The following is a 17395-nucleotide window of genomic DNA, read 5'->3' as shown; positions in this document are numbered from 1 at the left end:
GCCCCCAGCCTGTCCCCCAACACGCACTGCTCCAGGGGGATCGGCGTTGCTTCGAGCCCCCCGCCTGGGTGGAGCAGAGCGGGGTGGGAGCCGGCCGCCAGCCCCCTAGGGCCGGGGCCAGCTTCGCCGGGGTACCCGGAGGACGCGGGTGGGGACACATTTGGGGGCGGGGCCGTCGAGGGTTGGGAGACCGTTGCTGAAAGCAACGATCACGTGGCGGGGGCGCTGGGGAGGAGCCGCGGCGGTCACGTGACCGCGGGGAGTCACGTGACAGGGCGGGCCGACTCGGGCCACGTGACATGAGGAGAGGTGGGCGGGGTGTTGAAGGGCGCCCGCGACGGCGGCGGCGGCGGCGCGCGGCGGCGGCGGCAGGATCCGCGGCATCGGGTCGAGCGGCACGGCCCGCGCCCCCTTTCCGTCGACCGCCACCCCGCTGACCCCTCCGCACCTCTCCTGCGCCGGCCGGTCCTGTCCGCGCTCGCGCGGCGGGGTGCGCGTGTGCGCAGGCGCGGCGGGGGCGCTTCGCCCCGTTGGGTGGGCGGCAGAGCCCGGGAGCGCGCGGGCGAGACCATGGCGGGCAGCGGCGCGGGGGGCGGCGGTGTCGGGGAGACCAAGGTGATCTACCACCTGGATGAAGAAGAGACCCCCTACCTGGTGAAGATCCCCGTTCCCGCCGAGCGCATCACCCTCGGCGATTTCAAGAGCGTCCTGCAGCGGCCCGCGGGCGCTAAGTACTTTTTCAAGTCTATGGATCAGGATTTCGGGTGAGCGCGAGGCCTAGGTTGGAACCGATGGTGGCCGCGCTGGGGTGGATTGGGCACTGTGGAGGGGCACAGGTCTGCTCTGGGCCATGCTGGCGTTTTCTGGGCTCTGGTGCAGCAGACTGTATTATGCTGGCCTTAGATTGGGTATCCCAGGACGGGCAAGGTTATGCTTGGACAGATTGAGGCGCACGGAGCTGTAGGACGACGCAGCGGGCTGTGCTAAACCAGATTAGGGAAGATTAGGCTATACTGGAACGGAGTGGGGTGCACTGGTTGATTTGGGGATAATCTCGGTGGTCTGGTGCATTCGGAGCAGTCCTGTAGCACACGGGCTCTGAGGGGTGTTGTGGAATCTCCTGGTGTAGACTGAGCTGGGTCGGGGTACCTGGGGATATTCTGGGCTAGAGTACAGCAGATGGGATTGTTTGGGGACATTCTGGTCCGTCCGAACGCAGAGAATGGTGTATTGGGATGTTCTAGGCTGCTTTGAAGTAGATTGGGCTATCCTGGGAAAACTTCGGTGGTTCTGGTCTCTACTGGGTGGGATTGGCTGATCTTAGTTTCTGCTGGGGCCTAGTTTTTATGGAGACACTCTGTAGAGGGGCAGACCCGGCTTTTGGGGGCTCTGCCAGTGTAGACAGCTGTATTGGGATAATGTCTATATTGGTAGAGACAGCTGCATGATGGGACACTCTAGGCTGTTGTTAGAACATGTTGGGCTATCCTGGAGTAATTTGGGTCATTCTGGGCTAGACTAGAACTTTGAACAATAAATGTCTTCCTAGTTTTCGAGCCTGAGCTCTCTGGGTAGCCAGCCTCAGCCCTTGAAGGCCGGCTGGATTAGACTGGGACAGTCCGGGGTCTGGGATAGTGGAATGGACTGGCCTCTACTGAGAGATTGTTGGACGTTGGGAAAGTGGGACTGTCTTGGGAGTTACCTGGGAGTTAGATCAAGGTTTTTCTGTTTGTTAGCGGCATAATCCGTGAAATGGACACAGTTTGCGGAAAAAGCTTAGTATAGGTAAGCGACGCACGGTGATTTCTTGGTGAGTTGTAATCGCGACTAGTATTGAGTCTGACTGGTCTGTAAGTGAGATCACTCAGAATAATTTTCCAGGTTAGGCTACGCCGAGGCTGGGTTACGTAGCGAAGAATACTGCGTTGTACTGAGACAGAGTGGTGGTCGTGATCGGGCTGAGTTGCCCCATTGATAACAGATGGGATTAAGTTTTCATGTATCCAGGCTCCTAGAACCATAGTAGACTAAAGGGTTAATCAGACAGGCTGTCCTAATTTGGAGGCGAGGATGTGTCTGTGTGAAAGAGAGAGAGTCTGTTCAGGGTAGAGAATCTCATAGTTCATATGTTTATTTAACAGATACTTGTTCATGCTCCCTAAGCATGAGGTTCCTTGCTGTGTGACTAGGATACAGTGTTGAACAGAATAGGCATCCATGATTTCTCGTGGTGGTTGAGAAGAAGGGGCAAGTCCCATCCATCCCAAGGAACCCGTGGGAGAGATGACCCCAAGGCTGGGCTGCTTAGTGTAGAATTCGGTGCCAGATGAGCCACAGGGGAATGGGAAACTGGGCTTCACCTCTCCTTGGGAGTGCTCAGCCTTGTGAGCAAGTACTATTCTTCGGTCTAACGGGTATTTGTACGTGGGGAAAGGTGGCGCATTTGGATAGCTTTCTGGGAGTGAGGTACAGAAAACGAAGGAAAGCATGAGACTACAGACTCCGGACCAAAGGCTTCGGGGACTAGGGACGGTGGCGTGTGAGGAGCAGGGTGGAGGTTGGGGGAGGTGCTGGCAGAGCTCCTAAGGTTAGACAGACATCTGGGGCAGCTGGGGTCACCAGAGGGGATGGGACGGCCTTTGAGATTGGAGTGAGAGGTTTGACTGAGACTCAGGAAACCTTTGGAGCAATGTAAAAACCTGAGGATGAGTTGGGGAGAGGAGGAGAAGGAAGGAAAGGGGGCGAATTTGGAAACTCCTAGGTGTGAGAGCGAAGAAGCATTTCAGCGTCAGGGACGAGGACTTGGTCAAGGTGCAGGAAAGTCAGCGTCCTTGACCTGGACGAAGATCGGGAGAAGCCTCGAACGGGGGTGCCTGTGGGGGGCGCTAGGCCATTCTCACTGGCCTTCATGCTGTCTCGCTGTCTCTCGGCAGGGTGGTGAAGGAGGAGATTTCGGATGACAACGCCCGCCTGCCCTGCTTCAACGGAAGGGTGGTGTCCTGGGTGAGCGCCCCCGTCCCCCCTGCAGCCGCCGGACTCCTCTGAGCCTCAGTGTGCCCCCTGCCCAGGAGCTGGAGGCCCTGGCTCCTTGCTGCCTCACCGGCTCGGAGAGCCAGCTGGAGCTGCTCAGCCTTCTTCTGGAGCCTCTGTTGCTCGCTCCTGCTTTTTCGGTGCTTTCCGCCGGCCGTGGGCTTGCTCAGACCCTGTCCTCTCCCCGAGTCCCTTCCTTTACTCCCACCTCAGATGCCTCCCTTCCTGCTTGAGCCGGGTTTTGTCATTGCCTCTTTCCAGCTGGTGTCGTCAGATAACCCCCAACCTGAGATGGCTCCCCCAGCCCACGAGCCTCGGCCCGAACTGGCGCCACCCCCCCCCACCGTTACCCCCGTTGCCCCCGGAGAGGACCAGCGGCATTGGGGACTCCAGGCCTCCGTCCTTCCAGTGAGTCTTTGGGATTCTTGAGTCCAGGGGAGGGAGGTGAGGAGGGGACTCAAGCCCCCGGGGAGGGGGGGACAGTTGAGGACTTGAAGTCCCGTCCCCCTGACACGTCTCTGCCCACCCAGCCCTAATGTGTCCAGCAGCCGGGAAAACCTGGAGCCTGAGACCGAGACAGAGTCGGTAGTGTCTGTGCGGCGGGAACGGCCTCGCAGGAGAGACAGCAGTGAGCACGGCGGTGAGGGGGGCAGGCCCCCGAGGGTGCGCCGGGGCTGGGGAGGGCGAGGGCTCGGCCCGAGGCGCGACGAGGGGAAGCAGCCCGAGGCCTGGGCTCCTGAGGGTCCCGTTCGCACGCAGCGGGGGGCCACAGGCCCAGTGGCCCCTCAAGGCTGGAGCGCCACCTGGCTGGCTATGAGAGCTCCTCCACCCTCATGACCAGCGAGCTGGAGAGCACCAGCCTGGGGGACTCAGACGAGGACGACACCATGAGCAGGTACGGCCCCCCCCTTCGCTTCCCGCCCGCAGCCGCGCCTCCCATCCCTCTGCCGGGCGCCCCCCAACCTCGTCTGCCTGTGAGCTCCCCTTCCCGACCTCCTGACAGGTTCAGCAGCTCCACAGAGCAGAGCAGTGCCTCCCGCCTCCTCAAGCGCCACCGGCGGCGGAGGAAACAGCGGCCGCCGCGCCTGGAGAGGGTGAGGGGCTTGTCGCGGGACAGCTGGACCTTGGAGAAGCTGGGGGCCCGGGCTTAGGGGGCCCGGGGCACAGGAAGTGAGACTCTGGGGCTCGGCCCCGGGTCCTCGGAGGCAGCCCAGCTCCTTCCCCGTGTCCCCCACAGGCCTCGTCCTTTAGCAGCGTCACCGATTCCACCATGTCTCTCAACATCATCACCGTCACGCTGAACATGGGTACGAGGGGGCGCGGGGCCGGGGGGGTTGTCGCGCGCCGGGCGGGCTTCCCCTCGTCATGTGCGCGCCCTCCGCAGAGAAGTACAACTTCCTGGGCATCTCCATCGTGGGCCAGAGCAACGAGCGGGGTGACGGCGGCATCTACATTGGCTCCATCATGAAGGGGGGTGCCGTGGCGGCCGACGGGCGCATCGAGCCGGGCGACATGCTGCTGCAGGTGGGCTGCCCTGGGACCGTGGGCGGCGGGGTGTGCGCCCCGGGCGGCCGCCCCTGACCCGCCGGCCCGGCTTCCAGGTGAACGACATGAACTTTGAGAACATGAGCAACGACGACGCAGTCCGGGTCCTGCGGGACATCGTGCACAAGCCCGGGTGAGCCGGCGGCCCCGTCCTCTCGTCTGCCGCCCCGGCCCGCGGCCACGCGGGTCTGGGGAGCGTGCGGGGCACGGCCGCGTAACGTGACCGATGCCCACGGGGCGAGGGCGTGCCCGCGAGACCCCCACCTGCATGCCTCCGAAGTCCCCTCCCCGCTCTCGCTGCCCTCGTCCGTCGCTCTGTGTCTGCGCGGTCTTACCCCCGGGTGTGGTGTGCGTGCACATGTCCGTCCCCGTCCCCGTCCCCATCCGCGAACGGCGTGGCTTAGCGTCCCTGTTCCCGGACCGGCTCCGGAGGGACCCTGACCGTGTGTTCCTTCGCACCTGTCGGCGGCGTTTCTAGAGTTGTCGCTGTCAGTGGGTCCCCTGCGCCAGAGCCTCCCCGCCTCAGCCCTGCAGCCCAGCCCCGTCTGCGGTCTCTGCTCTGTCCTAGTTCTCTGCCCTCCGCCCTCCCAAGGCCCGCCCCGCCTCCCCTGCACCACCCCGCGTGACTGCTTCCACCCTCCCCACAGCCCCATCGTGCTGACGGTGGCCAAGTGCTGGGATCCCTCTCCCCAGGCCTATTTCACTCTTCCTCGAAGTGAGTGCTGCGGGGGCAGGAGACTGGGGAGGGGTCAGGAGACTGGGGAGCCGGGATTGGGCCTCCAGGCGGCAGGAAGGGCTGGAGGAGGGTCAGGGCAGAGGTGGGATGGGAGTCAGTCAGGGAGCGGCAGGGAAATGATCGTCGCAGGGGCCTTCTCTGTCCCAGACGAGCCCATCCAGCCCATCGACCCTGCCGCCTGGGTGTCCCACTCCGCCGCGCTGACCGGCACCTTCCCGGCCTATCCCGGCTCCTCGTCCATGAGCACCATGACGTCGGGGTCCTCTCTGCCTGAGGGTGAGCCTCCAGCCCACCTTACTGTTCCCTCCCCGGAAGGCCTCTCACCGGAGCTGTGCCCGCCGCTGCTTGGCAGTGGGCCCTACCTCAGACCCGTTTCTTTCCGCACAGGCTGTGAAGGCCGGGGTCTTTCCATCCACACGGACATGGCATCTGTGACCAAGGCCATGGCAGCTCCAGAGTCTGGGCTGGAAGTTCGGGACCGCATGTGGCTCAAGATCACCATCCCTAATGCCTTTCTGGGTATGGCTGGGTCCTGGACGGGTGGTATGGGAAGGAGCGGGGGCCGGAGGAGGCCCCAGCTGGGAACGGCGCAGGCAGGGGTGAGGCAGGAGTCCGGGAGGAGGAGCTGAGCGCTTCTCTGCTCGGGCGCTCCCAGGCTCGGACGTGGTCGACTGGCTCTACCATCACGTGGAAGGCTTTCCCGAGCGGCGGGAGGCCCGCAAGTACGCGAGCGGGCTGCTCAAGGCGGGCCTCATCCGGCACACCGTGAACAAGATCACCTTCTCCGAGCAGTGCTATTACGTCTTCGGGGACCTCAGCGGCGGCTGCGAGAGCTGTGAGTCTCTTGTCCCCACCGCCCCATCCTGCCCCTCCAGCCGCACCCCTAGCCCAGAAGCCAGCCGGGGCCGCCGTGGACGGTCGCGCAGCGTGTCCTGTGTCAGGCCCTGCCCTGGCTGACGGCACCCGGCCGTGCTCCGTGGGCGAGCCGTGCCCTGGCGGCGGGGGCCCACGGGGAGTTTCCTGTCGGAGGCCCTCGTCTTCGCCCCCCTCATGGATGGTTCTGGGGAAAAGGCGCCTCCGAAGCAGTGACTCTCGCTCCTCTGCTGCGTTCCAGACCTCGTCAGCCTGTCCCTGAACGACGACGGCTCGAGCGGGGCGTCGGACCAGGACACCTTGGCCCCTCTGCCCGGGGCCACCCCCTGGCCCCTGCTGCCCACCTTCTCATACCAGTACCCGGCCCCCCACCCGTACAGCCCCCAGCCGCCGCCCTACCACGAGCTCTCGTCCTACACCTACGGGGGGGGCAGCGCCAGCAGCCAGCACAGCGAGGGTGAGTCACTGTCCCACGCCAGTACTGCGCCTGGGGACGGCCCCCGGGGGGGCGCCGGGGAGGCCGAGGGATGCAGGGTCAGGGCTCAGGTGGCCGCACCCCCCACCCCCCCACAGGGAGCCGGAGCAGTGGGTCGACGCGAAGCGATGGGGGGGCAGGGCGCCCAGGGAGGCCTGATGAGCGGGCCCCCGAGTCCAAGTCCGGCAGCGGCAGTGAGTCTGAGCCCTCCAGCCGCGGGGGCAGCCTCCGGCGGGGCGGGGATCCCGGCGGGGCTGACGGGGGCCCTCCCCCTTCCAGGGGCTCGGCAGGGGGTGCTCCCAACCTCCGAGCCCACCCTGGGCTCCATCCCTACGGACCGCCCCCGGGGATGGCCCTCCCCTACAATCCCATGATGGTGGTCATGATGCCCCCGCCTCCACCCCCTGTCCCTCCAGCCGTGCAGCCCCCGGGGGCCCCTCCGGTCAGAGACCTGGGCTCTGTGCCCCCAGAGCTGACAGCGAGCCGCCAAAGCTTCCACATGGCTATGGGCAACCCCAGTGAGTTCTTTGTGGATGTTATGTAGAGCGCACAGGATCTCCTTCCTCGGCCCGTCCTGTCTGACCCCTCCTGGCCGAGGGCCCCTGCCGGCTGAGGGGCTTGCCACCGTGACTCACGGGCAGTGCCTGGTCCCTCCCCTGCCCTCGGGGGTGTGTAAGGGACCTTTGGTTATTTTTAGCTTTACTGTTTTTATAAGCCTTTGGGGGGGGTTGAAATAGACTTTCGTACATTTTTTGGACTATTTTTTCAGTAGACGCTTCCCTTTTTTATATGAAGAATCCCTGTCTCCCGGGCCCCTTCTTCTAACCCCACAATGTGACCTCCTGCTGTGCCCGCCCTGGGCGTCAGCTGTGTCCTGGGCAGGGTGGGGGGCGGGCAGTGGTACGCTGGGAGGAGGAAGGGGGTGGGCACCCTAGCCAGCAGTCAGAGGAAGCTGGGGTGTTCGGTATTGGGGGCCCACGTAGCTGCTTTTGTTACTCTATTTATTTAGTCACTTGTATAAAACCAAATAAAACAATAGGGGCAAACTCCCCACGCCTCTGGCTCCTTTCTTTGGGAGGGAGGCAGGCAGCGAGGCCAAGAGGAGGCCCGGCAGAGCGAGGCCGTGAGAGCAGCGGGGCCCTGGGCCAGGCCCTCTTTAAGGCAGAACCAGGGCCTGTGGGGGGCGCTGGGCTTGAGAAGGCACGGGCCAGGCCCTGGCGGCGGGCAGCAGTCAGAAGCCCAGGGGGTTGCTGGTGACCATGCCGCCTCGCTCCACCAAGGCCGTGGAGATGCTCTTGAAGTTACGGAACAGCTCCTGTTGTTGTGGGTCAGACTGCAGGGCGGTCATGTTCTTCCGGACCCGGGCCGCCGCCTGGGGACACAGGAGGGGGGGTTCAGGCCCGCGCCTTGCACCCCCCGCCTGCCCTGGGTGACCCCGAATCTCACCTCGATACACCAGCTGTCACAGAGCATCTTCTCATGCTGGGCTGTAGGGTGGCCCTCGCTCAGGGATCTTGAGGCCCTGGCGCCAAGCAGGAAGGGCAAACAAACCTGGGCCATGAGCCTGGCCCGGGCACCCCCACCCCCCACCGCCGCTGCCTGGGCCACCTCCCCCGCCCCAGCCACTGCCGCACCTGGACAGAACTACCACCATGGCGTAGAGGTCAATGGCACTGTCGGCCAGACGCTGCAGCACGAACTGTTCATCTGTCAGGTAGACGGGCCGGGGTCGGCGGGTGAAAGGTGGGGGGGGCTGGGGGAGGAGGGAAAGGAGGGGACGGGGCAGGGCTCACTCACTGACAATTCCCTTCTTGTGTTTTATTAGCTTGGCCTCGACCACAGCGGCAAACTGCTCCAGAGCCTTCACTGTCTGAACAGAGAGGGAAGGCACCAGAGCTCAGAGGGCCCAGCCGCACCTGCCCCCCGACACGGGCTGCCGTCCCCCCCATTCCCCCCCCCCGTCCCCCGAGTGCTTACCAGCTCTCCACTCCGATTCAGCTCCTGGTGGATGACAGCACTGAGACTCAGGCCACTGCCCAGCCCTGCCCGCCTTCGAGGAAGGGGGAATGTGACCGGTTAGTCACCACCCCCCAGCCCGCCCTGGCCCGGCCCCGGCCCGGCCCCACTCAGGCTTACCTCCTCAGCTGTTTGCCTGCCTCTCCTAGCAGGAGGCCGGCATTCCCAAAGGGATTCTTTAGAGCACTGCCAAGTCCAGAAAGTTCCTTTCCTTTGTCCTGCGTGGGAGAAGAGCCTAAGAGTCAAGATGTGCTCTTCTCCCTCCTTCCTCCCCGAGTTCCCTCTTACCATACAGCCCTGCAGAGCCACAAAGAGCCGGAGAATGTCGTTGGTCCCCTCGAAGATCCGGAAAATGCGAAGGTCTCGGAGAACGCGCTCTACCCCAGGCTCCTGCCATGGGGGAAGCCAGAACACACGGCCTTGCTGAGTGGCGCCCGCCCGCCCCTCCTGTTACCGCGGCGGCCGCCCCAGGCAGAGCACCATCCCGTACCTTCATGAAGCCCATGCCGCCCATGATCTGGATGCACTCATCGGTCACCTTCCAGGCCGCCTCCTGGGGACCGAGAACCACGTAAGATGGGTCGTAGAGCCAGGCTCCCACCCTGGGCTCTCCCGCCCTATAGGCCGGGGACCTCACCGAGCCAAAGATTTTACTGATGGCGGCCTCGATCTGGAAGTCCGTGGCTCCCTGGTCCATGTTGGCACTCACCATGTAAGCCATGGACTGAGGTTGCACGGTTGGGGCGTGGGAAGGAAAAGGATGGTGTCAGACTCACCCCGATCGCCCAGAGCTCCCAAGACCAGGTCTGCCCTACCCTCGAGGCCCTTGCCTTCACCACCTAGCTCCACCTGTCAGGCACGTACTTGGTCCCCTGAGCCAGCCCACTGGGGGCTTCTAGGTACTGCACTTGTTTGGAAGAGGAGAAGAGGTAGGTGGGGGCGCAGGTGGGATCAGCTTCAGGGACCTCCGAAGAACGACGACTCGGCCCTCGCCCTTCGGCGCTGACCACGCCTCCCCGCATCCCCTAGGGCATTGGTGTAAAGCTGGAGACCCACTGCCCCAGGTGCTGCTGGGAGTTGTAGTCCTACCGGCTAGGAGGAGGGCCCGGGGCCTGGGGCTCGGGGCTCGGGCTGTGGGCGGACCCTCACCTCAGTCACGTACTGCAGCACAGCCATCCGGGCCAGCTTCTCCTGGATCAGCCCAAAGTTGTGAATTTTCTCCCCAAACTGGGTACGATTAGCAGCATGGTCCACCTGGAGGAGAGCCCGTGTGTCGCAGTGGGGTTCTGCAGTTTCTCCCCGCCAGGAGAGGGACAGGCTGCACGGAGACCCGAGCCCAGGGGGAGGGGAGGGACAGCCCCCCCCCCCGGGGAAGGGGGACAGGGCGACCTTGCTTCCGGCCAGCTGGAGCTCAAGCAGGGCACTCACCGCCTTAGCAATGATGCCCCTCATGGTGCCCGCGAGGGCCGCGGCCATGCCGAACCTTCCGTTGTTGAGGATGTGCATGGCAACCTTGAAGCCGGCCCCCACCTCGCCCAGCACATTCTCCGACGGCACGTGTACCTCGTCAAAGTGCACCTCTGCCGTGTTCGAGGCCTTGATGCCCATCTTCTTCTCGGGGGGCCCGCTGTGACAGGGCAAAGAAGCAGAGGTGTGCTCGGCAGGCTGCCGTGGGGCGGGGGTCACTTTGTGGGAGCCGGGGGTTACTGCGGCTGCCAGCACGGGAGAAGGTGTAGGCGGCAGGGCCGGCATGCTTGGAGGATGAGCACAGCTGGTTCTCTAGCCTACCAGATGCTCGGCTCACTGGCTGCAGGAGCCAAGCTTTATACGAGTTCCGTGCAGCTTAATCCCAAAGAGAACATGCCATCCGGCTGCTCTGGGTTTTGCACACATCCCCAGGGTGACCTGGGACACCATCTGCCCTGGACCACAGTGCTGTGCCCCAGCCTGGCTCCGCTTCCATCTTCTCCCCAAACCCACTCACTGGGTGACACCTCCAAAGCTCCGCTCCACCACGAAAGCTGTGATCTTCTCCTTCACGGCCCCCGTGGCTGCGTCTGTGACTGGTGTCTTGGCAAAGACCGTGAATATATCTGCCAGGCCCCCGTTACTATGGAAAAATGAGGGGCAGTCAGGGTGCGGGGGACAGAGCAGTGGGGCCTGAAACTGGGAAGAGGTGGAGAAGAGACAAAGGCAGGGGGTGGGGGAGGATTGCCTGATCCAAAGCTTGCTTCCATTGAGGGTATAATATTTCCCACAGGGGCTGGGCACGGCTGAAGTTCGGATGGAGGCTGCGTCGGACCCACTGGAGGTCTCGGTTAGACAGAAAGCAGCTATGGTTTCCCCTGTTGGGGAGAGAGCGCCTTTAAACTGGGTCCCAATGGGCATCAGAGGCCCCTCACTGTCCCCACCCTGCCCACAGGCAGCCTCGATGCTTCTAGCCACAGTCAGGTTCACGTTTCCCCACCAGCACACTGAAGCCTTCCCAGAATCTCCCCCAACCGACGCGCCCAGCTAAGCGGTGACCTCCGTACCACCAGCCTCATTTGTACCAAGCCCAGGACACCCCCAGTCCCCCCTGGGTCTCCTGGGGCTGCCTCACCAGATGCCAGTTTGGGGAGGTATTTTTCTTTCTGGGCCTTTGTGCCAAAGAGGAGGATGCCTTTGAAGCCGATGCTCTGATGGGCCCCCAGGGTGATGCCCACGCCAAGGTCATGCGTGCCAACGATCTCCACCAAGCGGGCGTACTGCGGGAGGAAAGCAGGCCTCTGGGGCTGTTACTGGCTGCCCCGTGGGGGCCTTAGCAGGAAAGTGCAGTCAACAGGGCAGGGCATTCCCACACGGTGACTGGAGAGAAGAAATGTCCCCATGGCAGAGAGGGACCCTGGTAGGGAGCTTCCTACCCTATTTGTCAGTCCCTCCCATTGGGACTTGTGAACTTAGGTGAGGTCCGTGGCCCTAAAGGAAGCACATAGTTTGGTGTATGGAAAGGTGTACGTCTGGAAACGGTTTGTTGGAACAATGTGTGTGGACTGGTAGTCACCATCCGAGAGGCCACAAGGGCGGTTACTTCACAAACCTGGATCCTGGGTCAGGTAAGAAAGGAGCTTAATCCACAAAGTTGCAGTAGACTGGGATGCTGGCAACGGGGCGGGGCGGGGGGGGGGGGGCGACGACCTCCCTCACCTGCGTGTTGCAGAGGCCCACACCACCCAGTTCGCTGGGCACTTGCAGACCAAAGGCCCCCAGCTCCTTGAGGCCCTGCATGGTGGTCTCCTCCACCTTCTCCATCATGTCATTCTTGGCAGGATCGTTCACCTCCTGGAGAAGGCACAGGATGCTGCCATCCAGGCTCCCTTTAAGCTGTTCAACACTGCTCCCACCCCATCAGGGACCAAAGCCCTGTATTCCCCCACCCAAGTCATTCCTCACCTCAAAGAAACGGGACACCGGCCCCACCAGCTCTTTGAGAAACTGTGTCTGCTCCTCGTTGAGCACTGGGGGGGGGGGGGGGGGGGGGGAGGCGGGGAACAGGCTGGTCAGGTCACTGGGCCGGCGAGGGACGCTGCCCCGCCCCACCCAGCTCTGACTACCCCTTACCAGACGGGTAGGGGAACACCTGGTCGGTGGTGAGCTGGCCCTTGAACATCCCCACAGCAAAGGACTTCGATTCCTGCACAGGGAGAAGGCGGTTTCAGGGAGCTGTCTGCTGGGGAGGGTGAACCCCTGGCCTAGCTCCTCCCGGCCCGGAGGCCACATACCGCCTTGGCCTGCTTCTCCCTGGTCGAAGCCTCGGGGGTGGAGGAATCGGACTTCTCCAGAACCGCCTGGGGAAAGGGATAGTTAGCGAGGCCGGGGAAAGGGCTTCCGAAGAGCCGAGGAGAGCCCAGCGGAAGAGCTGGGGAGCGGCGGAGGACGGCTGCGGCGACCTTTCCCCTAGTTCCGACATCAGGGCACCCTGGCCTGCCCTTTCCCCTACTTTCTCGGTGCCAGGCCGGGAGGCAGGTGCCCGGGACGGAGAGGGAGACCCCTGCCGGCGGCGGGGAAGGGGAAGCCCAGGCGGACCCCCCACTCCCAGGCCGCCGTCACTCACCTGAGCGGCCCCGCTGGCATAGGGTCGGCGGGCCGGGCCGGGCGGGGGCTGCCACACGGGCGCACGGGGCCGCGAGCTGGGGGGAGAGGGGGCTCAGTCCTGGCCCGGTCCCCAGGCCCGCTGCCACCCGCCCCCGCCCCATCCCTCCTGTCCAGCACGCACCTTCCGACCCCCAACCTCCTCAGCTGCCGCCCCACGCTCGGGGCCATCCGTGCCGCCTGCATCTCCGAGCCGCTCCGGCCGCCGCTGACTCGAGCGCGGACCTACCGCGGTCGGCCCGTCTACTGAAGTCTGGCAGCCCCCGTCCTGTCTTGACTCATCGTCCACAATGCACCGGGAGGCGGGTGGGCGGGGCTTCCGGTCTCCCGGGCATGCTGGGAGATGTAGTTCCGGGGCGCCCCCTCGCCCCTGCATTCTGGTTGACCTAGAGCGATCTCCAAACGTCCCCGTCTCCCCCAAACGCCTTCATCGCGCGCGTCCGAACTAGAGTGTAGCCTTCGGAAGGGGTGATGGAATAGGCTGGGGCGGAAGAGGGAGGAGCTTAGGCGACTGCAGCCAGAAGGGTGGAGGGTAGACCAAAAGGAGGACTTCCCAGGTGGAGTTGTTCAGGGATAGGTGGGAAGAAAGGAGTGTAAGATAAACGCCAGAGGCAGAAGGAGGGAAAGACAACCCTTCGGGGTCCCTTGTGAAATTCGTCTCCATCAACACGAAGAGGAGGGACATGGTGGGGAGGGGGGACCCAAGCATATTCTTCTGAGACCTAGGAGGTGTCACTAACTTTGGAAACACCTGAATTTTCACAGGAGACCCTGCTCCCCTCCTCAAATTCACTGCCTCCCCTTTAGGGCCTTTGAGATCTTCCTGTACGTCTCTCTGTGCCCTTGTTCCTTCCTAAGACTCTGTGCTTAGGCTAGATCTCTGACATACTGGATTCTTCCCAGCCTGAGAGGAACTGTAGGAATTCTCATCCCCCCCCCCACCCCCCCTTCACACACACACCTACTTCTCTACCCCTAGGTCAAGGAATCCCAGGTAATTTATACCTCTGCCCTGCCATCCTTACTGGGGACACACCCAGGAGAGATCTGGGCTCACCTGCTTTTCCTTTGGGGCTGCAGGAGCCTCCTTGGGGGTGGCCCCCGTCCCCAGTTCCTCTGGGAAGTATAGCAAACTCACCCCTGGCTTTGGGGAGAGAGGCCAGCGTGCGAGGAGCCAGGGGAAGGATGGGACTGCCCACTTCAGCTAACAGCTAGAACTGGGTGGGGAAGCAGCTCAGCTCCAACCCTGCGGATTAGGGAGATTAAAGTCAGAGGGGAGAGATGTCCGAGAGACCCAGAGGTGAAACTCAAGAGTCCCGTGGAGGAAAGGCCTGGGGGCTGAGCGGAGTGGGGTGGGCTGGGGGTTGGGATTCGGGGACCCTTCTCCTGAACCTTCCCATAGACTCTGGGGCGAGAGGGCACAGGCTGGGGAAGATGAATGTGCTGGTCCCCCTGTCTCTTCCTTGACCCCCTCCTCCCTCACTTGCATTTCACCAGCTCCCCGCTCAGCCCTCTGGCTCCTGGCCCCCCCACTGTTGCGATGGGCACCCCCTCTCCTCACCGTGCTGCACAGTGACCTCTTCCAGGCCTTGCTGGGTGAGTAGCCCCAATTTTCTGAGGGGCAGTGGTGGCAAGGGCTGGCCTGGGCCTGCTAGGGCAGTGACCGAACTTGGGGGCAAGCAGGAGTCCAAGCAGGGGTCAGTCGTCCTGACCGTCCTCCATCAGGATCCAGCCGCCCTGGCTGGAGGAGCTCCTCCCTTACCAGACACCAGGAGGCGAGATGGTGGCAGGGGTGGCCAGGGCGGCAGGGGTGGGGGAGGGTAACTCAGCTCTGTTCTGGTGACAGACATCCTGGACTTTTATGAGGCTTCCATCTCGGAGAGCCAGGTAAGGGGGTGAGGTGGGGCCGCTTCCTCAGGGAGCGGGCAGGCAGGGCTGGACAGCTGAGCTCACATTGACGACTTGGGGGCCCTGGGGACACACTCCTGAGTCTCCTCTCCCCCACCCCCGTCCTGTAGCCCCTTCTTCCTCCTGCTTCCCCCCGCTTTCCTGGGCCCCAGTTTCAGGCACTAAAGAGTCCAGGACCGAATTACTTTTCAGGCTTCCTGAGGGAGAACTCGCCCCCCGCCCGGGGATCCCCTCCTGCCAGCCCCCCTCCCTCAGGCCCTGCCCCCTGCCAGGCCCCCTCCCCCCCCAGTACTGAAAGGAGCATGGGTGCTCCCGGCCCCACTTCGGGGTGCTCGCTGCCCTGAGAAACTGAAGCCATCCTCCTGGTCTCTGTTCCGTGCGCTGGTGCCTGGCCAGGCCTCCATCTTTGCCTCAGGGGCCCTCTGCTGCTGCACTTCCCTCCTCTCCCGTTATCCGGGCTCCTGCCAGCACCGAAGCAGTTAACTCGGCCAAGGCACCCCCCCATCCGCGCTCCTCGCTCCCTCCCTCCCTCCCCCTGCTTCCTCTCTCCTCCTCTCTCCCCTTCCCTCCTCGGCTCCACGGCTCCCTCGGCCGCTGCCGCCTCCGACCCCCCCACCCCACTCCCCCCGCCACGGCCCCTAGCCCCTGGCCGTTAGGCAAGACCCTCCCCTACCCCGGGGCTCCCCGAAATCCGGTTCCCCTCCCCCACCCCAGCTCATGCCCCAGCCCCCGAACTCCGGGGCTGCCAGCCCCCGGTGCCCCCGCCCCTCCTGAGAATCGGGGTGTGCTCCCCAAGCCCCCTCCCCTCCACTGGGGACCCCCTTTTAGGGCCCCCTTCCCCTCCCTCCCACGTTCCCCTCCCCTTCCCTTCTCCAACCCCCTCTTTCCCCTCTCACCCCTCCCCCCATCCTGGCCCCCCCTGCAAAAGTGGGGTGCGGAGGGGGGAGGGGTGAGAACCCACGGAGGGGAGGAACGAAACTCCGATGAAGTCAGAGCCCCTTACCCGCCGCCGCGGCCAGCCCCCCCAACATGGACTGTCTCTGTATAGTGACAACCAAGGTAAGCATGATGGGGGGGCTATACACTGGGAGGAGGGCATGAGTTTGTGGGGAGGGGTTAGGCAGGCCTCATCTCGGGCTGGGGGCCCTGGAGTGACAGCATCAGAAGATGTATTTGGGGGTCATGATTTAGTTTTGGGGTTCACATCTGAGATAATGCTGGGTTTGGCCACAGGTGCCCCCTGGAGTGAGCCCTTTGTACCTGTAGAGAAATGGAAAATTTGGGCTGTTTTGTGGTTTGGGGGGGCTAATGGGTTTTGGGGTTCACCAACGATGTTTGAGGGAGACTTATTTAAGAAGAAGCCTGGCTGACAGGGGAGTCTTGCTCTTGTACATTAGAAGGTGGACTGTGTGAGGGGGGTTCTCTACCCTCCTGGGGGACAAACTGGCTTCTAGGTGTCTCGTCCAATTTCAGGGGGCTCTTGGCATGGGGGTAGACGGTTATTGGTTGTGAGTGCCTGGCTGGTCTGGGGGTGTCAGCGGGCAGAGAAGGGGTGGGCCTTCAGCCTATAGAACAAGCATCTCGTGGTAGAGACATTTGGGGGTATGCTCAATTACAGGGAGCTGGTCATTTAGGGTTCAATCTTATAGAATGGGGACTGTTGGGAGTTGTCAGAGGGCTAGGGCCTGACATAGGATCACCTGAGGGAATGGACCAGGTGAGGTGAGGATTTGGGGTACTCCCATGGGAGGGAGAAGCTTGCAGCAGCGGAGGTTGCCAGACCCTGAGGAGGAGGAGGATGAGCGCTTTCGGGGGAGACGGGGGATTTGAGGAGGGGGACCAGGTGGGTGGTGCAGAATTTGGGGGTGGCCCAGGCAGGTGCTCAATATCCCTGTCTCCTCCCACACTGTATCCACCCCTGTTGAGGAAGAGGGAGAAGAGCAGATGGAGGAGAATGTTCCTCTTACCCCTGACTCTTGGGATCAAGGTGGGGGAGGACACCTGGATTTCAGGTTACCGGGGTGGAAAGGAGTTGGAGGAGGGCAGGGCTGGCAGCGGTCGAGGACTGGACGAGGGTGTCCCTGTGGTTGGAGCCTTGGAAAGGGCAGATCTTGGATGGGGAGCACAGGCAAGCTCCTGGTGGGATGCAGAATACCTAGGTCTTGGCTGTGAGACTCTGGGACTGGCAAGCTGGATGCCTGGTGTGTGGAGGGAGGCTTGGGCGGGTGGCAGGCAGCTGGGGGTTGGGGGGTGGGACAGGAAGTGGGGGCCGGGGAGGCGGGGTCCGGGTGAGTCACAGGCTGGGGAGGGGGTTATATTTAGTGGGAACTGCAGCTTCTCAGGGGAGGGAGCTGAGGACACACATGTTCCCTGCCACAAACTCACACATGTGTGTACACATGCATCGTGCACGTGTGAGCAATGGATGCAAGAGACTGGACCCCGAGGACCTTCAGGTCCTGAGTCCCCACACCCTCTCCAGAGCTACTTGCTTGTCCCCCCCCCCCAAGTTCTGTGGGCTCCAGGCTTTCTCCCATGCTGCTGCTTTCCCCATTCCCTGGAGTTTCAGGGGATTTTTGCGCCTCACTTACTCTGGCCTGGTGTCCTTAATGTCTGTCTGATCCTTTGCTTCCCCTATCTCCTGCCCTTAGCCCGCCCCTCAGCCTTAGGTTCCCTGGCTG

General features: G+C 63.2%; 3 protein-coding genes across 17 annotated transcripts in view; 2 read left to right on the top strand and 1 right to left on the bottom strand.

Moving 5' to 3' along the window:
* The first annotated feature begins 296 nt into the window (after window positions 1–296).
* Window positions 297–7708, top strand: DVL2 (dishevelled segment polarity protein 2). Its single transcript, XM_045890005.3, is given in 16 exon segments — window positions 297–764; window positions 2934–3003; window positions 3292–3363; window positions 3365–3438; window positions 3561–3670; window positions 3790–3925; window positions 4034–4124; window positions 4268–4337; window positions 4415–4554; window positions 4632–4708; window positions 5223–5290; window positions 5459–5587; window positions 5699–5830; window positions 5967–6146; window positions 6426–6641; window positions 6758–7708. Coding segments are annotated over 16 exon segments (2205 nt in total). The 5' UTR covers window positions 297–570; the 3' UTR covers window positions 7204–7708.
* Window positions 7644–13091, bottom strand: ACADVL (acyl-CoA dehydrogenase very long chain). Of its 4 annotated transcripts, XM_045890003.3 has the most exons (20): window positions 12931–13090; window positions 12769–12844; window positions 12437–12502; window positions 12276–12348; window positions 12108–12172; window positions 11862–11996; window positions 11278–11422; window positions 10891–11020; window positions 10660–10785; window positions 10104–10302; window positions 9825–9929; window positions 9313–9399; window positions 9166–9228; window positions 8964–9065; window positions 8796–8893; window positions 8637–8709; window positions 8457–8529; window positions 8294–8366; window positions 8106–8181; window positions 7644–8031 (listed from the first exon to the last, which is right to left on the bottom strand). In XM_045890003.3, the coding sequence occupies exons 1-20, from the start codon at window positions 12990–12992 to the stop codon at window positions 7891–7893; spliced, it is 1968 nt and encodes a 655-aa protein (XP_045745959.1). In that variant the 5' UTR covers window positions 12993–13090; the 3' UTR covers window positions 7644–7890. The 4 variants fall into 4 exon arrangements, with proteins under 4 accessions (XP_045745959.1, XP_045745958.1, XP_045745957.1 ...); XM_045890002.3 differs by having other exon boundaries at window positions 10660–11020; window positions 12931–13091; XM_045890001.3 differs by having other exon boundaries at window positions 9825–10302; window positions 12931–13091.
* A 132-nt stretch (window positions 13092–13223) lies between these two features.
* DLG4 (discs large MAGUK scaffold protein 4) overlaps window positions 13224–17395 on the top strand; it is a 31507-nt gene continuing 27335 nt past the window's right edge. For 7 of the 12 annotated variants that reach the window (XR_010408485.1, XR_010408486.1, XM_064582582.1 and 4 more), the window contains exons 1-3: window positions 13224–14106; window positions 14304–14402; window positions 14653–14693. Coding sequence is in view for 10 of the 12 variants with exons in the window: in XM_064582582.1 (XP_064438652.1) it covers window positions 14088–14106; window positions 14304–14402; window positions 14653–14693 (159 nt within the window). In the remaining 2 variants the exon portion in view is untranslated. Of the gene's footprint in view, window positions 14107–14303; window positions 14403–14652; window positions 14694–14713; window positions 15774–17395 lie in introns of those variants that run through there. The other 5 variants (XM_064582587.1, XM_064582586.1, XM_045890010.3 and 2 more) reach the window with 2 other exon arrangements.

This window comes from Mirounga angustirostris, unplaced genomic scaffold (genome assembly GCF_029215605.1).
Source record: "Mirounga angustirostris isolate CCGP_5_RB_7025 unplaced genomic scaffold, mMirAng1.0.hap1 SCAF_17, whole genome shotgun sequence".
In the NCBI taxonomy this organism is placed as follows: Eukaryota; Metazoa; Chordata; class Mammalia; order Carnivora; family Phocidae; genus Mirounga; species Mirounga angustirostris.
Note: the sequence above shows the minus strand (reverse complement) of the source record. Positions and strands in the feature narration are given on the sequence as shown.